This window comes from Acipenser ruthenus, chromosome 19 (assembly GCF_902713425.1).
Source record: "Acipenser ruthenus chromosome 19, fAciRut3.2 maternal haplotype, whole genome shotgun sequence".
NCBI classification, from domain to species: domain Eukaryota; kingdom Metazoa; phylum Chordata; class Actinopteri; order Acipenseriformes; family Acipenseridae; genus Acipenser; species Acipenser ruthenus.
Window position 1 is genome coordinate 26,029,547 of NC_081207.1, and position 24,214 is coordinate 26,053,760.

Consider the following 24,214-nt stretch of genomic DNA (forward strand, 5'->3'; position numbering starts at 1 on the left):
ATTTCATTTGTAGTTTGTTTTCTTAGTAGCAGGTTTCAAGCCCAGGCAAACTCAAATTAATCTTTTCGAAATTAAGCTTTAAAAAAACACTCTTAAATCTCAATTACAGGTGTAGCACACCATATATTTCTTAAAAATATATCGTATGAAAATATTTCAAAATGTTGGTCACTTTCCATATATTGTAAAACAAAAGGTTTGTTTAGATAAAATTGTATTTACCATAACCAATATTATAAGTTGCATTTAGATGTATTAGTTTATTTATTTATTTTTGTATCTATAAATTGAGACACGTCATTAAACTTAATAACAAACGTAGGCTATACTAGTATTGAGATGAATTCAGTACTGTACATATTGGAGAAGTTCCTGCTCGTGGCGTTGCTTACCTGTCTCGCAGACACTGAAGCAGGCGGGAAGTGGCCTTTCGCAGACGTTCTGGTGTCTGTCAAGTGAGTTATTTATTTTAGACATAAAAAAAAAAATAATAATAAAAAAAAAAATCTATTGTTATGTACAATTGCATTAGCTAAAAATGTTTTGTAATTTTTAAACGTAATGAAATCGAAGGTGTGTGTGTAGTTTTGATAGTTTCGAATCCCCATTAAAACGTGAAAAACAGTGACGAAGTCAGGTGACTGAAACACAGTATAAAATGTAATATCACAACGGAACATAATATTTACAAGCAAGACACATAGAAGGGAGAATTACCCAGTATTATTTGAAGTACACGTTTGTTTGCCGGAAAAATCAAGTAAATAAAACGTTCCAAAACTAGACGGTGTAGGCCTATGGATCTCAATGTGTCATCAGTAAATATTCTGTAATAGAGTTCACGGGATCTTGTGGACTCAGCACTTCAAATACCCACAGCTCTTCCGCTATGCGCGCCGCTCACTGTACCCAGGTTTCATGTGACATTTCTTCATCAATCATGAGATTTAGAACTAATCCTTAGATTTAGAACTAAGCTTGAGATAGCCAATTTACCATTTCATGAAGTAAAAAAAATCTACAACATAATATACTGATTATATTACATTATACTTAACTCTTAGGGGATCCTTTTATATGGGAAATTAAGTAAAAGCTCACCAAAACAAAATAATATGTTTTAATATCGTTTTATTGAAAATGAAAACCTGTAAGCCTTGAGCCAATCAAAATAATTATTGCGGCCAACTGGCTAAATTAGACCTGTTATACTGAACTAGGGACAATAAGATTGGATAGGAGTTGTTTAGATATCAATTAGCCAAAATTGACCAAATTGGGAATTGAAGAGGCCCATTGCTAATACCATAGACAATAGCTTTAGCCTTGGCTTTACAAGTGAGCTCAAAAGGCCAAGAGCATGGGGAATCAAAGCTGACGCAGCACCCCTCCAATCCCTCCCTGGAGTAAGGAACTGCTGCATGGGGAAGGGGAAGACTTGGAAATAATGACAGCTTGCATGTCAGTTACATGACGGGAGGGAAATACATTAGACATTGGTGGTTGTCTTGGTAACTTAAAAACCGTGGTAAATCCTTGTCGTTTTTCAAAATTGATTTGTTTTAAAGTTTAAACATGGAACGTTTAAGACACAATTAAAGACTAACAGTAAATTACTGTACTACATCAATATATCTTAAAACTTTGTTTTAGGTGTATAAAGTGTTTTTTATACAGTACGATTTCACTGACAAAAAATGGATTTGTTAGACGAGGATAGCAACAGGCAACATTGTGGTAAGTTTGCTTGTTTTGCTTTAATTTGAATACACTAGTTTTAAAGAGATTCCATTAGGATACAATACATTTAAAATTGAATTGTATGATATGTGTTTACTAATGTGGTTATAATTCTGATTTGGGTCCAATTGAACTAAAGTTTTTTAAACTTTTATTTTTATCTGGGGAAAAAGCTTTTAGCATTTGTAAAAATACATGCAATAAACAGACCCAATGTTGATTTTTTATTTTATTTTGAGTCAATAACACATCATGAAGATGGATCTGTGTGAACTCATCCTTCTCCCCTGACTAAAAGTTAATGGAATAGGGCCCTTAATTGTTCTACTAATAAGTAGACCTCTCCAGCATACCTTTTGAAGTTTGGTGAAAGCTGTCTACTTTTATTAATAAGACCTAATCCAAGCTACTTGGACCAAAATCTTTCTTTTGAAATATTATTTCTCATTTTCAGCAATGAAGACTGACTTGAATTTGCTTCTGGAATGTCTTAAGTATCAAATGGATTCCCCTGCATCCCAAAAACAAGCCCTGGTCACCATCTGTTCCATCTGTCAACAAAACGGTTAGCTTGTCTCCATGTCACTCTTCTCCATGTCAAAACTTTTTTTTTTTAAATAAGTGTCCATGGTCTGCACGTTGTTGATTTGGGGCAGTGTTTTTCTGAATCTAAAAAGTTAAAAGTGTGGTGCTGCTGCTGCAGAAAAAAAATCTGTCCTATTACCTGAATTGAAGGACACTGTCCATTCAGAGGATAGTGTCAATATTCAGCAGTTAAAGCAACACTTACAGGTGTTGGCTACAGCGCCCTCAATTACCTAGAATTTTGCTGCCAAGTGCTGCAGTCCATAGTTTTTCTTCCACAGCAGCTAAAACAAAGTGTGTCATGTTTTTTTTTTTTTAACATATTGTTTTTTATTTGTTACTTAGATACACAAACATTCATTTTGTGATGGGAACTAATGAAGTCACATGGGTGTTTTTCAGAAAGTCATACACAGTACAGGGTGTGCCCTCCATTGTCAGTAATGCAGAGCCTGTAGGAATATACTATTTAGTCATTCCAAAAGAAACTGACAAGCATTGAAGATGAAGATTTTATAATTTGGTGTGGCAAAACTTTACACATTGGTTGGAGAAAGACACAAAATGATCTCAGTTATTGCTTAGTACACCACAGTAATTTTGCAGTTATCAATTTTGCCATCCTTTCCATTCTTTTATATAAATAACTGCTTTACTAAACTTTGCTATGTTATGCTGCAGTAAACCTTCATAAAGGACTTGATTAAGGACAGGTATACAGTATAAAGAAGAGAGCTCAGACTTCAGGAGATTCAATCACAAGGCTGACGCTGGAGCAGAGTGTATAATCTTTGTAAGCCTGTTCTATGAGAATGTGAGGAATGTTGGTGCTGCTCTGGTGGGATAACAATGCCACAGCAACCTTCATCAAGGGCTTTGCAGCATAGAAGCAGTTGAAAACTCAAAACAGCTGCACCTATTCCACACCAGATGTTGTGCTTGTATGAATGTGACTAGTATTCAATAGTAAAACCAAATATTATGACCTACCATGATAGTGGCACCTCTTATGCTGCGGAAGACCCCATTTCTCAAATAATATATTATTATTATTTGTTTATTTAGCAGACGCCTTTATCCAAGGCGACTTACAGAGACTAGGGTGTGTGAACTATGCGTCAGCTGCAGAGTCACTTATAACTACGTCTCACCCGAAAGACGGAGCACAAGGAGGTTAAATGACTTGCTCAGGGTCACACAATGAGTCCATGGCTGAGGTGGGATTTGAATCAGGGACCTCATGGTTACAAGCCCTTTTCTTTAACCACTGGACCACACAGCCTCCTTTATTCCCTAAGTTTCCTCCTCTTATACTTCATACTTTTCTCACAGCCCTAGAGAACCCTGTCCAACCACCAACACACGCTTTTTCTATATTTTTGTATTTCTCTTTTTGATATAACCCCCTATGCCTTTGTTCTTACTTTCCTGCAAAAAGGGTTCAAATGTGCCTAAAACTGGTTTTAAATGACGTATGAAATATTAGTTTGGTTAGCAATGAATAGGCTCTTTACTGAAATTCTGGAAAGTTGGAAACAGGCGATTGACTTCAATTCCACTCTCACAGGTGATATCAGTGATTACTTTCGGGAGATTGGTGGCCTGCTGTTTGTTTATAACCTCGCCCAGTCCAATCAGCATTCTGAAGTGAAAGAGACAGCCCTCTTCACGTTAGGAGCGTTAGCTGAGAGTAATGGTATGCATTCATATTATAGTAGGGATTTTGAATCTTGTATTATTTGTAAATGTGCATACTGGGTGACATTTTATGAGTTGTTTGTGTCTAGCATACATGCCGTAAAATATTTAAATACAAAAAGACATCCCAGTCTTGACAAAATGTTTGACTTCCTAATAAATTACAGAAGTGGCACTATTTGTCCAAGAAAAAAAAAAAAAAACATATAGACGAATATATGATCAAATTATAAACACATTCCTTTAAAAAACATCTTGAGTAGAAACATGGAAATGGCAAACATTTGATCAAACATTGTTTCCTCTTTTGTGTAGTCTTTTGCCAGCAGGTATTGTGCAATTCAGAATTGTTTACAGAAGTAGGCATGTCACTGTCACAGAACTCGCCACTGAATTTGAAAAGGGTGGCAGTGTATGTGGTGTTGGTACTGGTCTCCAATAACAGTAAGTAACTTTCCATTGTTTATTTAGGTATGTATTACTTATTCATTAAAACTCGCCAAGATGGAGTGCTACCCAAGTTTATTTAGGATAGATATATTTTGTGCTAAAATTGTTCCTTTTTATAGATGGATTTTAACTAAGTTGTTTTTTCTTTCAGAATATGGACAATCCCTTGTTAAAACAACAGGTTGCATTGACATTCTCCTTGACTTACTCAGGTGAGAAATGGTACAAATAGGAAATAAGAAGCAATGAGGTCTGTTTTTTCACAGGATGTGGTCAGCTCATTAGGAACATGATGTTCACAAACTCTACATGCTAATAAAAGGTAACCCCTTGTGTACTGCTGTGGTTGATACAGCTCACTCACTACTGTGACACACTCACTACTGTTTTCTCCAAGTAGCTTCTGATTGCAAGTAGACCAACCTGTTTTCTGGGACGTTTTCCATTTTAAAGATGCATGACACAATGGTTTGGCAAGTCTGGGACTTTTCAAATGTATTTATTTAACCTGGATAGGAACTGTATCTACATTTCAAACTTTGATCGCCCTCTGTAAATAAGAAATTTATGTGGTTTGTAAACATTATGTGTTGACTTCCCTTCTGCTGTTTTCTAGAACCAGTTTTCCATTCTCAGATGAGAACGGGAGAAATGAAAATATTACCCAGGGCTATCAGCTGTGGTCATCTGTATCAAGTGCTCTTTGTGCTTGTGTCAACAACCCCCAAAATGGTACGCTGAGATTCTTAAAATCCAAATTATTACAATATCCGAGCAGAAAGTGAATCTAATCTGGTTGCGATTTTTATGTTTATTTAAACAAAGTGGATATGGCTGTGACTTTTATATTATTTGAAGAAAGCAAGGCAAGCATTCAGTTATAGATGTTGCTACTTTTAAATCTGGATATAGGCCAAAATGTGGTCTATGGCTAGACATTTTTATTTGAGCTTATTATTTGATCTTTTATTGTTTTATTCCCACCACTCCAGAGATACATTTTAAACATATACTGGCTGTAAAAGTACATATTTCGAGGTTAAGGAATGGCGACTTTAAACACACATATTTAGGGGCTTGAATACCTCTGATCTGGCTTGCTCCATATGTAAATTCTGCTAAAAATGGGTTAGTTACCAAGTGTGACACCTTTTTAGTACTTTACAATTCACCTTACTGTCATTCCTCATTGTGTTTATCCCCTACAGAAGAGAATCAACGGATATGCACAGCTGCCTTTCTATTTTTAAAAGAGTGGCTGCAGAAATGCATTCGGAAAGAAATAACACAGCCTATTTGTTCATTTGTCGGACTGACGGTTGCAAATAATTGTAAGTATGCAGCAGTATGGCGGACAATGTATGCCTTTATCTGTACTTGCAGTAATCACCTGGAATGGTTCCTAGGCAAATTCACCAGGGGCTAGAACTAGTTCTCCTGCTTTTTATGGTCTGTAGTTAAAGAATCATACATATTCAGAAATCAGTATTTTATATTCATGTGATCTTCAAGCACTAATCCACTAAGATGTGTTGTCTGTGTGTTTGCTTTTTTTTTTCATTCTCTGTTCAATAGTCAGGCCTTATCATAAAATACTCCAGCTGTGTGATATCTATTCAACACTGATCATTTATCTCCCAGAACAGAGCATGTTTGAAAAAAGATCCAATTTTTATGGATCAGTCTCAGTTCCTAATACTGAAACACTACAGTGAATCTGTAAAAGGCGCAGTAATATATCATTAGAAAACAGGAAGGAAAGTACAGTAGAATGGAATCCATTTTCTATTTTTTTTTAATCCATCTCTTCTTTACCCCTCTCCCTTCCCTGCCCACCACTGCAGCCTATTCTCAGGACTGCTTTGCTACAGTCTGTGGTTTGGATACCCTGGCTCAGGTTTTTGTTAAACTGGTCGATGAGTCCAGCAGAAACCCCCTGTCTGGCGAGCTTGCAGTGGTGGTGACAAAGACCCTGTGTGCCTGCATTGCTGATAATGGTGAGTTTGCAAACAGAACTATAAAACAAATAAGCTATGTCAGTAACATGCATACACAACATAAATACCACATTGCAGGTGTCAATACAATGAAAATTAGGTTGAGGCCAGACAAAAGTAGGTCGTCATAAACCTGATTGTGAAAAATGAATACCAATTGTGTAAAGGTAAGTTTGACACAGTGAAAGAAAATGTTACAGAAAGATATATAGGTTTCTAGCTGCTGTAACAAAATGTTAAATGTTTTAAAACAGAATATGCAGTTGTATTTTAGACTACAGCTACTACAAGCCAAAGCCAAAGGAGAAAAAAAAACAATCTGTGTTTCCATTTCTTTTTTCACAGTTCCCCTCGCAGCTGGTCTTTGGAAATATCATATTGTTCCAAAGCTTTTGACACTGCTGTCATGCAGTTGGCTGGACTCGGGTGGCAGGTTATGCATCATACTCACTATAGGACATTGCACAGAGGCCTGTGGTGGGTTTCACTGTGGTTCTTTGCCCTCTGCTGTATATGGCATGCAAATTAAATTAACTACAGTGAACTCAAGGTCAGAAAATGCCTAGACTAATCCTGATTAGTCTAATCTACCCGAGATCTAGTGTGTAGAGACTGGACAATACATTTCTAACATAATCTAGTGGATTATTGCTAGTCTCTGTTTTCTTATTTGTTTTATGTCATTTCAACTTTAAACACACATTTTCTAACTAGTTTACATTTTTTTTGTTTTACTATTATGCTGAAATGACTGGGTTTGTAGACTTTCTCCAACTAGTAAAAAAAATAAGTTGGCTGTTTACATTAGAAAGCAAATTTAGTTAATCTGCAAGCTAAATTTGTATAGTAGGGCTTTTAATCTTGACACATTATTTTAATTGATTAATCAGAACAATTGATTAATAGATAATTATGTCCCATATGGACTGTAGTTAAAGTATACATAAAACATTATGTAAAATAATAGTTTTTAAGCTCTAAACACCTGTTATATGTTTTTGACATCACTAGTAAATCCAATTTTCTCTCAGTGAGCTATTATGTTTTGTGCTGACTGGTGTTGTCATGTTTTTGATTGTGTTTAATTACCAATCTTTCTATTAAATGAATACAACTGTGGCTCATTAAAAAATAAACAGTGTTATAACTGCCTGCTTCATGGTTTGTTGGTTTTTTTAAAAAAAAATTGTTAAGAGCTGCTGGGTTGTGGTGTTATACTAACACCTGAATTCAGTAATTTGTTAAGGACATTGAACTGTGGCTAACAATCATTTTCATTTCCCTGTAGATTTCTAATTTGCCATTTCTAAGCATGCATTGCTTTGTTCTCGAATTGTCCCAGTATTCACTTGTTAATTATTTTTTAAAGAGGCACACCAGTTTCAATTACTAGAGAATGGTGGTCTTCCACAGATGATTCAGTTTCTCTCACAATCTCCAGATGAAGAATTAAACAAAGCTGCCACTTTTGTGCTACAAAACTGCAAACAAATCAGTAAGCATAATCTAACTGTTGTTTTAAAAAGAAAATCGTAAATAATAATGAATCATCTTTAAAGAAAATAAGCATGGGCATGAGGAGTCATGTGAGAAGATGCGACAGAATGTAAATAGTGTGTGATTAACACATGTAGCTAGTTTTACAAGTGATACTACAGTATAGTGTCTAGAATCTAGATCATATTTAAATGCATACAACTCATTTGGGATTGGAGCTTTTGAGCAACATAACTTAGAACAACTACAATTATTGCAAACATACAAGAGGAATGTTCAAACACCATGAACATTTGAAACTACTGCATTTACTTGCTCTTGCTTCTAGACTGCTATTCTGACTTTCACATTTATACATGTTTGCCATGATGGATGTGCATGTTCTTTTCAGTTATTAAGCTTCTCTTTGCCATGCTTCCAATAAACTTTACTGTTCTTATACAATAATATACTGCATCATAGCTTAAGGATACCATAAGCAACAAAGTAAAATGTTTTACATTTATTTTATCTTGAAGCTGAAAAACTGTCACTTGGTCTGAGTGACCATTCAAGGGATAAGAGAAATACACTCTCAATACAAGGCACATCCCACACTAATTTGGAAAGCTACTGGAGGTCAGCAAAAGAAATGCTGAAGAAAATTGATTTGGTAGAGAAGCAGGATACTGAGGTAAGATGTTAGACTATCACATGTTATTGAAACCAAGCTGTTAAACATTTTGCAGATTGTTAATAAATGGTTATCCAAAAGTGGAAATCGTGGTGTAACAGCAACGCAACTATCTAAGAAACATCAAACTTGCTCTACAAAAATACACTTCAGTATTTAATGTCACATGTCATTGATCCTATAGATATTCATTGTATTTGAATATGTATCCGTTTTGGAAGTAAACAATACCACATATAACAAATTGGGTATTTCTTACATGCACTGGGGGCAGAATATTGTTGGGGGACAGGTTAATGGTTACATACCAGTGCACCAGCTGGACTTCTTTACAAGCTGTATGGCACAGGGTGCTTTAAACTTAAAAGAAAGATATATGAAGCAAATCTAACAGTGAAGATAACTGATATATTATACTAGTACAAATTTGCTCTTTAAGATACTTTTGTTTTGAACAGGAAATGTACAGAAGCGTTGAAGATGAACCTAATAATACAAAAGAGAGTTTTCAAGCAGATGCCCACGGCAGGGCCAATTCCTTTGTAAACAAAAGACTGATCCAATTGATGGAAGTGATAAGGAAGGACTTCTCTAAAAGTTCTTGTGGAGAGTCCTCTGACGAGCCACCTGTCAGGAAGGTAAAAGGAGGGGGAGCTAAGAGAGACCTGCTCTTTCAGGATGACAGAACAAGGATAGAGAATGCAGAACACACCCCAAATAAAGCTATATTAGAAGATAAAGGGACCATTCTGGGAAGCAGGAGAGAGACTGATGAACAGGCAGACAGAACCAGATACAATGTCCTTGCAGTAAGGAGACATTTGAGACAAAACTGTTTTTAAAACTTGCTAGCATTAATAATAATAATAATAATAATAATAATAATAATAATAATAATAATTACTATTGTTTTACGGTATAAGCTCGATATTGTGCCCGGGCACTTATTTTCTCTTTCTCTAATTGGCCACTATGGAAACATCGATGCAGCACCACTAGGTTTTTGGGGAACATTCGTTTGGTATTTGTTTTAAATTGTTTTCTGATGAACCATTTTGCTTCATTGCGTGTGTGTGTGTGTTGTGAAGCTACTCGACAATTGCCCAATAAAAAGTTAACCTGTGTTCCAAAAATGTATCAGTAACTATTTTCCTTTAGCCTAAATTCCTGAAGTGACATGATCACGACTACACCCAAACTTCATGATAAATCAGACTTTGTTGCTGACTCAGCTTTTGTACATTCATTAAAGGTTGAGCTGTATGCTTCACAATGAACTTCACAGCACCAGTTTTACCTGTTTAGTTTGAATGACTGTTAAAAAGAGAGAGAGAGTAGGCGCTTATTAGCCTTTGGCCAGTAAAACTGGGCGCTAATATGAATATGGGTGGACAGTGGAGACAGAGTGCAATATCGAGCATATATGGTAGTTGCAGAGTTATAGAAGTACTGTATCAAGGCAAAGTTCAGAGGCACCACCTTGTATAAAGCAGATGCACGTTCAGCTGGTCAGGTGATTCTAGTGACCAACTCTTGGCATTAACTTGTTTTCACAGTTTTAATCACATTTGCTGTCGGACAACAACTCAAACCTAAGAAAAAACAATCTTATGCATTCCAGTGAATAGTTAGCTGTTGTTAAAAAAAGGCTCTTTGTTTTTAGTGCCCTTGACTTACCAAAGGGTAGGGCCCACTTCATGGCTTCTTATTGCTTTCATCTAAATAATACCAGTAATCATAAAAAAATCACTGAAATCAAATAATTATATTTTTTGATGCTGTATATTCAGGACAGAGTAAGGAGGCAAATATTCAGTGTTAACAATGAACTGCAAGGCACTATTGAACAACATGCAGTACCTGTGCAACAGCAGCAAGCAAAGATAGCACACACCGGACGAGTGAATGAAAGGACCTGGACACGACAAGAAGAACAAGCAGAAGAAATAGCCTCAGATGAGCCACGTGTTGGAGCTGCAGGTCTTAGAGAGCCTGCAGGTCAGCAGGGTACCATGCATACCGCCTCGAAGAGCAGCATGAACCCTTCCAATTCACTGCCTGCAGCAGGCCGGACTTCAAGCTTGTCTTCGGAAAGAACCAAGAGAAAGAGAGAGAATGATGGAGAATTGAGCCTTCCTGATACAGTAGCAGAAAGGTACTGTATTTGTGCTGAGGTTTATAACCCAGAGCGGTGCGTGGGGGTGGCATGTGCCCCCCTAGATTTTTGACAATATTATTTCCCTAGCACCGACAGCAAGCTTTAACGTTTCTGTTGGGGTTCAAAATAGGTGGGTGCACGACTTTGTAGTTTTCTTTAAAAGCCTCAAACATCCACGACGTAGCGTAGGGGTGCATTTGACCCTTCGCTTCACAAAGTAAATTTCCTTGTTGATGAATCTGGCACTGTTTCACCTTTTTCCCCTACTGACTGCAACATCGACTGTGTTAATCACAGTGCACAACAGCATTGACCGAGAGAGGCTTTTGTTCTTTGCGGCAACTGAAAACTACAGTATGTTTCACAAATATTAATTTCGTGGCTACAGAAAAAGGAAACAAGTGCCCCCTCGCCAGATGTTTAAATAATTCCCGCGGTCAGAGCCACCTGTTTGTGAATTAGTATTAACGGTTGCATATATTAAGAACAAGTTTGTTATTTAAAATTGTTTTTAATGCACGTATGAATCATATGACCAACCTCTTATACACATGTTTAGTTCTCTTTTAAAACAACACCCATCTGATGCTACATAATACCTTAGAATGAAATCAAAATCAGCTTTAGCACTCAAAAATACTTGGGCTTTTTGGTCTCTGTGTACCCCTCCACTTACGTCGCCTCTGCAGGGTAGTATGGTCATTTCAGCCTAGTGGATCTAGAAGACACTGGACATAGTGACACTTGATGTTATATAAGGCTGTATTACCATCAAGGGGATTTTGTAAAGTAAATAAGCTGCTGGTATTTGGGTGAAAAAACATTCACTACAATGAAACGTTGTAGACACCATATGATAGATGGTACAATTCTAGGACTACCTTGTAGCTGACACCTGTAAGTGTTATTGTACTAACTGCTTAGTTATATTTTAAGGAAGGTTTCCTTGGTTATAAAAAAAAGCTTCAAAACAGCAGATTGCAGCATTTTCACTAGGAGATGAACCACAAACTTCATAAAATACATAACAGTAACCTTAAGTTAAAAATGGCAGCTGGTAACTTACTAGTGATTTAAAACAACTGGCTTCAGTCCCTAAAAGGGTTATAGAGTCAGCACTCGGATATCCGTTACCCAGATACACATCAGTCGTGTTTTACCGTTTTGCACTATATTCTGCAATTTTAAATACTGACTTGGGATACTGTTTTAATTCTGGAAACTGTGGTGGTGTGTTTTTTTAAATCTTTTGGTTTTGCTAAATTGCATTGCCTTTTATGTTTTACTCAGTTCTGTGCATTATTATTTGCATGGATAATATTTAGATTTCATTGCTGTTAAGTCGTTAATGGGAAATTTTACATACTGCTACAATACCTACCGTATTTAAAAGTATGTACTGCAGTTAACATACCGTCTCTTTAGTTTTGGTAAGTGATATTTTCAGAATCATATCGTTCTGAATTAAAATACTACTTCTGTTGAAAATATAGTACTGTACAAACAAAACCAATACAGTACATCTAAATGGAAGCCTACTTATTTAAAACACAGTCCTTTCAGATATGTATTTTTTATATTGTACCTTTTTGTGCTCCCTGAAAAACAGACAAAGGTTGGAACGGACCAAAATGAAATAATCAGATATGCGTCACACACATTTAACCATCACTGAAGTCAAGATTTTTTAGGGTTGGATATGTGAGTGCTGACTGTACACCGAAAGAGCAAGAATCCAACCTAAACCCTGTAAATATACTTCATCCATGCAGTTATACTCCTAAACGCATAGTTCTAACCTGCATCACAATTGAGTTGGATGCATTTTATGTGCCATGGTTCATTTCAATACCGCACTTCTCAGTTTTGTTACTGAAGTTCAACCTGAGTAGGCTGCTTTATCTGCGCTGACGGCACTCGGCTATTGACATTTTTTTAAAGCTGCACAGATAAAAGATCTGTAAACTTTAATATCGAAAGCATTGCATAAATGAAATAATAAAGCAGCATCACCTGGAACCTCTGGAATTATTTTCTCTTTGTTATTTCCTCTGTAACCAGGTGTTGCTGCTTGATTAATCCATATGAAATATGTTATCAGGCTAGTTAGTCCACTTTGGTTTGTTGTACATACACTTGGACAGAAACAATAATTATTTCATGTGCCTGCGTTAAGTTACATAGCTTGATGTATGTAAAAAAGCATGGTACTAATTGAGGGAATTAAAATTGCAGTGTTAGCTTGCAGCTATATTGTAGTCCATCAGCTTGTCTAAACAGATTAGTGCCGCTGCTATCATTCACATATTTCTCAGCAGCAGAAGTGGAGAGATAAAACAGATGGAGCAACCCAATCAAGCTTGCAAGGAATCCATCTGAATTAGTGCATTTAAAGGGCAATTGTAAAAAGGCAATTGCGGTACTAAAATAAGACAGTTCTACAGCATTTAGGCTGTTTCTATTATCTGAAGACAGAAAATCTGAATGAATAAAGAGTGAAGTGATCTCCTGTATCTTTAATTTTGAGCCCTTCACATGCGATATGTAATAAATAATTAATTATTAATGTTATGTTGTTCTATTTGTTTTGCTTTGGTTGCCTAAGGATCCAAATTGTTTAGCCAATGACGTGACACCATCCCCTGAGTCTTTATTGGATTTCAGTTGGAATCATTATACTGCAGCACAGGATCATTTTTTTGTTTTGTTTATGGCTGTGTATGTGCCTTCAAGAACAGCCTAGAAGTATAGGAGCACATGGTTAGCTAAGCCTAAGCTAGGCTGTTCTTTAAATAACTAATGCAGGGTGGCATTTCACATTTACTTATTGATAACCTTGTGGTTTTTCTTGATGCAATTTCTGTGAGAATGTTGTTGGCTTATCTTTAAAATGATTGTTAAATGAACATTAGCATTGCTATGTAATGTATTGCTTATCTTTTCAGGCCAGTTGTTTTCAAATGTCCAGCCCCAGTTAACACAAACAAGAAAAAACAGGATCATTTAGCTGCATCTAAAAGAGGTACTTAAACCCTAAACAATAACCCTATATATTGTACAGTAAATATGAGTATGTGGTTTATACTGGTTCCCAGTTGCATTATTTCACAACCCTGAAATTTTTTAATTGGCGATGAGATACTTTCGAAGCGACATGACCATACACACCAGAAGCGACACAGAGGTGATGCCAGATCTATACAACTATTACAAATTGCTATTGACAAAACTATGATCAAGCCTGGTACATATTCGTCAACATGATGTGGAAATTGTGAGTGTCTTCTCTGACGGTATTTCAACATATATGGCAATAAATCATATACAGACGTGCTCAAATTTCTTGGTACCCCTCCACAAAAAATGAAGAATGCACAATTTTCTCTGAAATAACTTGAAACTGACAAAAGTAATTGGCATCCACCATTGTTTATTCCATATTTAATAGAAATCAGACTTTGCTTTTGATTTTTTATTCAACATAATATTGTAAATAATAAAACAAATGAAAATGGCATGGACAAAAATGATGGGACCGCTAACCTAATATTTTGTTGCACAACCTTTAGAGGCAATCACTGCAATCAAACGTTTTCTGTAGCTCTCAATGAGACTTCTGCACCTGTTAACAGGTAGTTTGGCCCACTCTTCCTGAGCAAACTGCTCCAGCTGTCTCAGGTTTGATGGGTGCCTTCTCTAGACTGCAAGTTTCAGCTCTTTCCATAGATGTTCGATAGGATTCAGATCAGGACTCATAGAAGGCCACTTCAGAATAGTCCAATGTTTTGTTCTTATCCATTCTTGGGTGCTTTTAGCTGTGTGTTTTGGGTCATTATCCTGTTGGAGGACCCATGACCTGCGACTGAGACAGAGCTTTCTGACACTGGGCAGTACATTTCGCTCCAGAATGCCTTGATAGTCTTGAGATTTCAATGTGCCCTGCACAGATTCAAGGCACCCTGTGCCAGGTGCAGCAAAGCAGCCCCAAAACATAAGCGAGCCTCCTCCATGTTTCACTGTAGGTATGGTGTTCTTTTCTTTGAAAGCTTCATTTTTTCATCTGTGAACATAGAGCTGATGTGACTTGCCAAAAAGCTCCAGTTTTGACTCATCTATCCAAAGGACATTCTCCTAGAAGGATTGTGGCTTGTCAATATGCATTTTAGCAAATTCCAGTCTGGCTTTTTTATGGATTTTTTTCAAAAGTGGAGTCCTCCTGGGTCTTCTTCCATGGAGCCCACTTTTGCTCAAAAAGCGACAGATGGTGCGATCAGAAACTGACATACCTTCACCTTGGAGTTCAGCTTGTATCTCTTTGGCAGTTATCCTTGGTTCTTTTTCTACCATTCGCACTATCCTTCTGTTCAGTCTGGGGTCGATTTTCCTCTTGCGGTCGCGCCCAGGGAGGTTGGCTACAGTTCCATGGACCTTAAACTTCTTAATAATATTTGCAACTGTTGTCACAGGAACATCAAGCTGCTTGGAGATGGTCTTGTAGCCTTTACCTTTACCATGCTTGTCTATTATTTTCTTTCTGATCTCCTCAGACAACTCTCTCCTTTGCTTTCTCTGGTCCATGTTCAGTGTGGTGCACACAATGATACCAAACAGCACAGTGACTACTTTTCTCCATTTAAATAGGCTGAATGACTGATTACAAGATTGGAGACATGTGTGATACTAATTAAAGAAACTAATTAGTTTGAAATATCACTATAATCCAATTATTTATTATCTTTTCTAAGGGGTACCAACAAATGTGTCCAGGCCATTTTAGAATATCTTTGTAGAATAAGCAATAATTCATCTATTTTCACAGCTTCTTTGCTTTATTCTATGTCATACCAAAGGCATGCAAGTATACATGATAAAATAGCTTTTAATTTCATCACTTTTCAGGAGGAATGAAGCATTATTTCAATGAGCTGTAAGGGTACCAACAAATTTGAGCACGTCTGTATACCAGGCTTATCCAGTTTCTTCAAAATGGACTCCCATATATTGTCTTTCAAATCTGTATCTTTATAGTTGTGATAACCCTAGTCATAAAGCTCTTTTTTTTTCAACGGCAAGTATTATAGTTTCCTCTGTCATTCTGGATGCCCCTTCACCCTGCTGGACCACGTGCATTGAAGTTGTTCTCTGATTGCTCAATGCACGACAAATCGCAAAAAATAGGATTCAGTCCTATTTATTTTGCGTCACTCCAGTGCTGCTCTGATGCCGCTCTCGCGTCACCTTTCACATCGCTTGTGGTGTGAAAGATACTTGTCAAAAGTATAGGTTCTATTTATTTTGTCACATTGCTGCACAGTTTCGCTTGCAGCATCGTGTCTGTTGGGTAACAGCCTTAACTGTAGCACCATTGGAGGTATTGCCCAGTAATGAATTCTGTCTCCATATATAATCATATAGCTTGTTAACATTTCAAGTTAAAATGTTTTATTTTGTCCTCATTTTTTAACAGTTTAAATATTCCACCCCCCCTTGTGATAAGTAATACTGAAACTGACTCTTGCTGTCTTGCAGATGACATGGCAGTGTGTTCCAAGATCCTTGATGATGAAATCAACAACATTCTGAACACGCCCGCTTCATCAGTTAAACAAAAGGCCTTTAGATGTTCAGGTAATTTAATTAAATGAAGGGAATGTCCATTGTATATGGATGCTAAGACTTAAATTATGGATTTCTCTGCTACAAAAGACTTATCCATATCGTCCAGTCAATAGGGATAAGCAGTTACCCTCTTTCTTTGGTTCATCACTTCAGTGTTTTGTGTCACAACACACAACCCCCTTTATTTAGTCAAAGGAAGTGCACATGAACAAGGGTCTGTTTTGCTTGTCTAAACCAGCATATCCCCTATGTGTGGACATTCCCAGTACCCAGTCCTGGGTTTTAGGACTCTCGTTGATATTTCTTTCATAAGTAATCAGATGGTAGTAATTTAAGAAATTTGTAATGTGAATTTGTCCAGCCCATTTATATTTATTAGTGAGGCATAATTATTAATAGGTATCTTGACTTCTCATTGCTCTTTATCAGGATGTGTGACAGGAGTGTCCCCTGTGAACAGTAGGAATTTCAGCCATATCCTCCGTTCTTGCCCTTACAAATGTGACAGGCACAGGGTACTTCTGGAAACCGAGGACAGATTTAAAATGGAGGTTATGAAGTCCCTAAATAATAAGAGAAACGGCCTGTCTTTCAACAGAAGTAAGAATTTAGGTAAATACTTTCTATTTCACCTCTGTTTTATGGTGGTTTGGCAGTGTTTGTCCTGCTACTGGCCCTGGTTTCTGAGACTGGCATGTGAGCTGTCATTGCCTCCGTATGTTGCAGTCCCTTTTAAGCATGCTTGGAAAATTTTGTGAAATGATTATTCATGCTGGTGTTGGTCCCGCCTAGTAGTAACATTGTATTTGAAGGTCATCTGCTTTAGAGTAATATCCAGTGGGAAACTTCAAGCTAAATAGACAGATCATGTGAAGGTTTAACAGCCCTATCAGTAAAAGCTTAAAGAACACATTTTAGAAATAATCGAGAAAGAAATAAGCACTGTATTTGAGACAATCGCAAATCACATGAAGAGAGTGGAAGATTTGCCCACATTTTATCTGAATACCATTTTAACATAAAAAAATAACAACTTAGTAATTTCTTAATAGCTTCATGGCATCTGACAAAATTGGGCAAACTGTGGACTTTTGCTTCAAAACCGGCACATATTTGCAACATAAAATGCAAGATGACATTATTTATAGGAAGTGGAGAAGGGGATATGTGTGTTTATATATATATATATATATATATATATATATATATATATATAAATACAGACAAAATGTAAACACATGAACAGCAGCTTATCAGCCATAAAACTGCAGCAGACATCACCTTTTGAAGCTCTGCAAAACACTTTACTGTCTCTGGTTGCGAACTGACTGGCACTGCATGGGGCATAAGCCTATACAGGCTTTGGAATTGCCTTTGTTTCTATACAGTGCCATAAATATTAAGCAGATACAGTATAATATATATATATATATATATATATATATATATATATATATATATATATATATATATATATTAATAATATGTAGTGCCATACCAAACCCTGGGGAATTTTGGCAGACACTATTTGATACATTTTTTAAAATGTTTTTCAAGCAGTGGCGTGCCGTGACAAAATGGACTGGGATAGCAGAGTCGTCGCACCCCCCCCCCCCCCCTCCTTTTTTAAGTGGCAGCTACCTGTAAGCCACAGATACCTTTCATAATTTGAATTCTGAAAGTGCTTAGTATATCCTTTCCCTTCCGGTGTCAGCTTGGGGATCTGTGGTGTAGACAGACCCTTGTGTGAAAGTTGAGGGGCAAACATATATGAGGCCATTTTGCTGTTGAGTGCTCCCTGAACACAGAAAAGCCATTAATGCAATTCTTCAGAGACTCCTCACCACTAAGATATCAGATCCTGGTGTTTGTAGCCCCCTTGGCTTGTTTCCAAAACACTGACGTCATTCAGTTCAGTTATACTTGGGTTACTGTGCATACTATAGGTCTGTAATTTATAAACTCTTTTCAGTGGAATGCAAGCTATTTAAAAAAAAAAAAAAAACTTTACTTGCACTATTACACTACTTAACCTTATTTATATATACAGTGCCGAGAAAAAGCTTGTGAACCCCAATGATAATTATGGAAATTCCATAGTTTTACCATGATAGCCTTCTTGAATCAAAATGTTTTTCTTAATTATCCAATAGGGTTTATATTAACCAATTCCATTTCTTTTGAAACAAAATGATGTATGAATTAGACAAACAACGAGTAATTAAGTTTGGGTGGCCCCACCCTATATAAAGATAAGAAACTTTGTGAGTTTGGTCTTCACCAGTCTAGAAAGGGTTACAAAACCATTTCTAAGGATTTGGGGCTCCACCAATCCACTGTCAGACAGATAGTCTACAAATGGAGAAAGTTCAAGACCACAATCACTCTACCCAGGAGCAGTCGTCCTACCAAAATCTCTCCAAGAACAAACCGGAAAATCATCAAGGAAGTCACAAAGATCCCCAGAATAACATCCAAGGATCTGCAGGCCACTCTCGCCTTGGCTAATGTGAGTGTTCATGACTCAACTATCCAAAAAAGACTGAACAAGAATGGTGTTCATGGAAGGATAGCCAGGAGGAAACCACTGCTCTCTAAAAAGAACATTGCTGCCCGTCTGAAGTTCACCAAAGAGCACATAGATGATCCACAAGACTTCTGGAACAATGTTCTCTGGACAGATGAGTCAAAGGTAGAACTTTTTGACCTCAATGAGAAACGTTATGTTTGGTGAAAACCAAACACTGCGTTCGAGCACAAGAACCTCATCCCAACCGTCAAGCATGGTGGTGGGAGTGTGATGGTTTGGGGCTGCTTTGTATCAGAAGATTCTAGAGGAGAATGTCAGGCCATCCGTCCATGAGCTGAAGCTGAACCGAAAGTGGGTCATGCAGCAAGACAATGATCCTAAACATACAAGCAGATCTACAAAAGAATGGCTGCAGAAGAAGAAATTCCGCGTTTTAGAATTAGTCCGGGCCTAAACCCCATTGAAATGTTGTTTCAGAACTTGAAGCGAGCTGTCCATGCAAGGAAGCCCTTAAACCAAGTTGGACAAGTTCTGTAAGGAGAAATGGGCCAAAATTCCACAAAACTGATGTGAGAGACTGACCAACAGTTACAGGAAACACTTAGTTGAAGTCATTGCTGCTCAATGGGGTGCCACCGGTTACTGAATCTAAAGGTTCACATACTTTTTTACACATGGATATTGAATGTTGAATCATGTGTGGATAAATAAATGATGAAAAAGTATCATGTTTTTGTGTCGTTTGTTTAATCAGTTTTTCTTTATCTATTATTAGGACTTAGATTAATATCTAATAACATTTTAGGTTTGAAATATGTGAAATATGTGAAAATCCTAAGGGGTTCACAAACTTTTTCACTGCACTGTATGTATATTTCAGATATCCTGCTGACACCAGTTCGAAAAGGATCATCGTTCAAGAATTCCACCAGCCGCACATATGATTCATACCAAAGAACTGAGAGTGAGTGGAAATGCAGGTTGTGTAAAGTGTGCATTTATATTGAGATCCTTTTGCTAGGGATACTTTTGTAATTTCTACATGCTTTTTCAGGATTTATTTTGACTCCAAGAAAGAAACCTCAGATTAGCACATTGGAGGTACCTGGCAGATCACTGACAGATCACAGAATGGCATTTCACAAGTCAAGTGGTTAAGTATAAAGAATCCTAAATGTAGCATTATGTTTAAAATTAAGTTTACGGGGGGCTCCCGAGTGGCGCATCCAGTAAAGGCGCTCCGCGCGGAGTGCAGGATGTGCCCTATAGCCTGGAGATCGCAGGTTCGAATCCAGGCTATATCACAGCCGACCGTGATCGTGATTTCCTAGGGGGCGGCGTACAATTGGCTGAGCGCTGCCCCGGTAGGGAGGGCTTAGGTCGGCAGGGGAATCCATGGCTCACTGTGCATCAGCGACCCCTGTGGCCGATAGGGCGCCTGTGGCTGTGCAGCGGAGCCACCAGATCTGTGTTGTCCTCCGGCACTATAGGTCTGGTGGCATTGCTGTGGAAAAATGACGGCTTGGCAGGAGCACGTTTCGGAGGACGCGTGTTCCAGCCTCTGTTTCCCGAGTCGGCAGGGTGGTTGCGAGCAGTGAGCCGGGGATACAGATAATAATTGGGCATGTTAAATTGGGGAGAAAAACTGGAGTAAAAAAATTGGCGACGACTAAATTCTAAAAAAAAAAAAATAATAAAAAAAAAAAAAATTGTTTACAACTTGGTTTCGAGAGAAGGGACAAACCCCCCCACATTTATCACCTCATCTAATGAATCATATCATCTAATGAATCCACATTGAATAATTACTGCCAGCACAAGTAACATATTTACTCACCCTTCCTTTCGCATTTGTTCTTTCGCAACCCACCACCTGCCCCCATCTCCTACTTTAAATTTCTAAGTATAGTTCTAGGGGGAGGTCTCCTGCCTCGTCCAACGGCCAGGTAGGGGATCTTTGATCCAAGTAGGTCATGCCAAATTGTTTGTTCTATGTTCATTTGCTTCGCATACCTCTAAAATAAAGTTTGTTTATCTAATCATTGTGTCGTGGGGTTTCTCCTGAACTACTGCATCCTATTTTATCTGCAGATAGGGAAAGAAAACATTTCAGTGTTCCATGTAATTTGTATTTATTGTTGTGGGCTGGGGCACATGTGTAGGAATAAAATTTAGGTGTAGATGCTGAAGTCTGCAATTCATTATTGCCTCATGCAAAGTGGGTTTCTTGATTTTTGATGACTTGCAATAATGTATAATTTGTATATTTTACCAATAAAATTATGGTACTGAGAACTATTCCTGTCTCCAGCTGTACCCGGTTACCTGTGGAAAATTGCCAGGTATCTCAAGTTGAGGTATTTGCGTGCCAGTCAGAGGAGAGATTCAAACATCCAGATTGTTTAGAGAAAAAGAGCAACACATTAGCTCAGGAGAGAGAGAGAGAGCTCCTATTTCATTTTATAAATAATTTACTGACAAGTCTTTTAAGTAGATCCAGAAGTTTCACTCTTGCTGTGCTGAGAACTAAGGACTGAGCAAGATCCTTTTTTTTTTGAGGGTGTAATCTTTAAATCATCTGTAAGAAGACAGAACAACCATTGAATTAAAAGTACACATTTGTCTCAAATTATCTAACTCTCAGTAAGGGCACACATAATTAAGATTAGGGGATAGGTAATTATGAATAGATATCTAAACTAACGCAGATGAAGCCACGATTTGACATTGGTCTCTCTCTTTTTGTAAAATGTAACTAAGACAGCTCTGCTTCCATCTGTGAGAATAATAAAAAAATCAATCCGTATTTGGTACATTTTATTTTTAAACCCATCAAGTGTTTTATATTCATAAAAATGTTGGAAATGTACACTTGACTCTCATGCTGCTGCTGCTGCTACTGCAAAAAAAAAAAAAAAAAAAAAATTACTATTCTCTGCATCTGCCATTAATAAAACGGTGCCTTTCATTTTACAAATGAAATAATTTGTGTTGAAGCAATTGGTTTTGAGCTCTTTGAAAATTAGAGGGTTTTGTTTTTCCATCAGAAGTCTGTGTCTGTAAATGCTTATCGGAGGGTAGATAGTCATTCACTTACTGATGTGGGGATGGGGTGCTGCATTTTAGACAAGTGTGCCTCTCAAATAATAGTGGGATTACAAGGGGAGCAGGTGGTCACTCTGCCCCAGCTGTGGTGCTAGGTGAAATTTAAGAAGGTACTGTTTGAAGAAAAACACAATCAATTGTAATATATTTTTTGCAACATCATTTTTTTTTAAAGAAGCATTTAGGTTTTGATAATGTAAGCATGCTATTTTTACTCTCTTTAATCTACTGCACAGATAGCACTGGCCACAGAGTTGAAGTTCTGTTTTGACAAATTGACACATTTTGCATAAACAAATACATTCTTCGAAATGTATTGATTACATTTCCTAATATTTCCTTATTTAGGCAACATTGATCCTTCTTGGTCTTTTTTGCAACATTTGGAAAAGCCATTCTTCAATAACTTCTGCTTTAAATTGACCAATTGAGTAATTTGATAAGGGAAAGCCTGAGGGATTACAGTGCTTTTAAAACAGATTTCTGCAATTAGAGACAAAACCAATTTATTAAATGAAGAGAAGTTTTTATTCTTTCCAGGCTTCTTTTGCCTGCTGCTGTATGCAGTTGTATTTGTGGACTGAGCAGCTGTGAACATACAGCTGTTGATGTTGCTACTGTGAATTACCAAAACATTACTAATTATTGTCTTTCTCTTCAGGTGCATGTTGCAGGACAGACCACAGGGACCACTCAAACGTTGATAATTACCAAGAAAGAGAAGAGACAGAAAAAAAAGATGTTTTCTCCTTTAATGTAAATAAGTTGCATTGTTAATTGGTTTGCTTCATTTGACCAGACAAGAGGATTATTGAATAAATCTAATACATTCCTTAGGTAGTGCAGACCATAACGTTTATGGTTTAAGAGAAACTTTATTATTTTTCTACATCAGCATGCTACATTAGGTACTGTGTACAATCACTTACTTTTATTAAAAAAACAAGCATGATTGTCAACTGCGATTAAACATTTTGTCTGACTCATGCAATATATTATGATGTGTGCTGTCTTGTCAGGACACTGGAGACCCACCCTATGGCATGGAAACGCAGAACCAGAAACCAAAGAGGAGAGAAAGGAAAGACTTCAGCAGGGAGGAAGTGGAGTATCTGCTCGATGGAGTGAAGGAACTGGGCACTCGCTGGAATTCAATCTTGCGGTCTTACCCCTTTCAAACGGGAAGGACCGATGTGGACTTGGCAAAAAAGTACAAAAAACTTGCAGGTGCTTCACAATTCTTTAAAAAATAAAGCATTTTATAGTTAGCTGTCAAGGGTATCAATGTTTACAGTCCTGTAGGTACATTTCTCTCAGTACCTTTTGTTTGCAGAGAGCTCAAAGCCTGACAAACCAACTCTGGCAGTTTTTTATTTTCTATGTAGTTTGTGACAACTCATAATACTGTACTTAACTAGAATAAGACACTTATTAATGGAAATCTATTCTTGATTCCAATGTTCATTTAAATACTATGCTACCCTGCTGTTGATTTTATGTTGCAGAAGTATTGATGCCTCAGTTGAACTTTGCATTGTGTAATTTAGCCACAGATACAGAAGTGTTTCATTCCCTGTAAAAATGTGTAAACTATAGAAAAAAAAAAAAAAAAGCTTAAAATTGTTACATGTCAGTTAAGCCTCTTTATGTAATGATTTAAAGATTGAATAAAATTCTGAATCATTTATTGATATGTGATGTATAAAATTCTTAAAGTGGGATACTGCAAATCGTTCACCGTGAAAGGTCTGCTCCACTGTAAAAGGTTGAATTTAGCCATAAAACTATCTTGGTTCTAATGTAATTGGAAATATTCAGCCAGCGTGTTAGTTGCTGTGTTTAATGGTTTTCAAATGTCATCTCACTTTCAATCACAGATGAGCTTTTTTTATATTTATATCCGTACCACGTCTATTTTATGCTTTATGTTTTATTGCATATTGCAAAAAGACATGACATTATGCATATATATTTTGTATGTATATTCTGATTGAACCAGGGCCAAGTCTTATTGTTGGCCACAATGTTCTTTTCAAACCATGAATCTGCTCAATGATAACTCCTTTACAGCAACATAGGTGAGGCCAGACTGGTTCTGCAGCATATTACCACACAGCTGCCTGTCCAATGAACAATATCTTAAATAAGTGCTAACAAGCTTT

The 24,214-nt window shown here is 37.1% G+C and overlaps 1 protein-coding gene across 2 annotated transcripts; it reads left to right on the forward strand.

Annotated features, from left to right (window-relative positions):
- Positions 1-401: 401 nt before the first annotated feature.
- LOC117424480 (telomere repeats-binding bouquet formation protein 1-like) lies at positions 402-23,622 on the forward strand. 2 transcript variants are annotated; one of them, XM_058992696.1, is made up of 21 exons: positions 402-455; positions 1,654-1,737; positions 2,195-2,305; positions 3,893-4,021; positions 4,339-4,467; positions 4,625-4,685; positions 5,090-5,205; positions 5,682-5,804; positions 6,318-6,470; positions 6,816-6,947; positions 7,840-7,965; positions 8,486-8,640; positions 9,099-9,449; positions 10,431-10,795; positions 13,744-13,820; positions 16,328-16,426; positions 16,847-17,029; positions 19,828-19,911; positions 20,002-20,100; positions 22,714-22,808; positions 23,072-23,622. In XM_058992696.1, exons 2-21 carry the CDS (start codon positions 1,698-1,700, stop codon positions 23,303-23,305), a joined length of 2,862 nt encoding a protein of 953 aa, XP_058848679.1. In that variant the 5' UTR covers positions 402-455; positions 1,654-1,697; the 3' UTR covers positions 23,306-23,622. The 2 variants fall into 2 exon arrangements, with proteins under 2 accessions (XP_058848679.1, XP_058848681.1); XM_058992698.1 differs by lacking the exon at positions 20,002-20,100.
- The last annotated feature ends 592 nt before the right edge of the window (positions 23,623-24,214 follow it).

Excerpts from the sequence above, each read along its gene's own strand:
- LOC117424480 (XM_058992696.1), top strand. The coding sequence starts at position 1,698 with ATGGATTTGTTAGACGAGGATAGCAACAGGCAACATTGTG. Across the intron at positions 5,805-6,317 it reads ACTGACGGTTGCAAATAATT|CCTATTCTCAGGACTGCTTT; the intron begins GTAAGTATGCAG and ends CCACCACTGCAG. Across the intron at positions 10,796-13,743 it reads CCTGATACAGTAGCAGAAAG|GCCAGTTGTTTTCAAATGTC; the intron begins GTACTGTATTTG and ends TTATCTTTTCAG.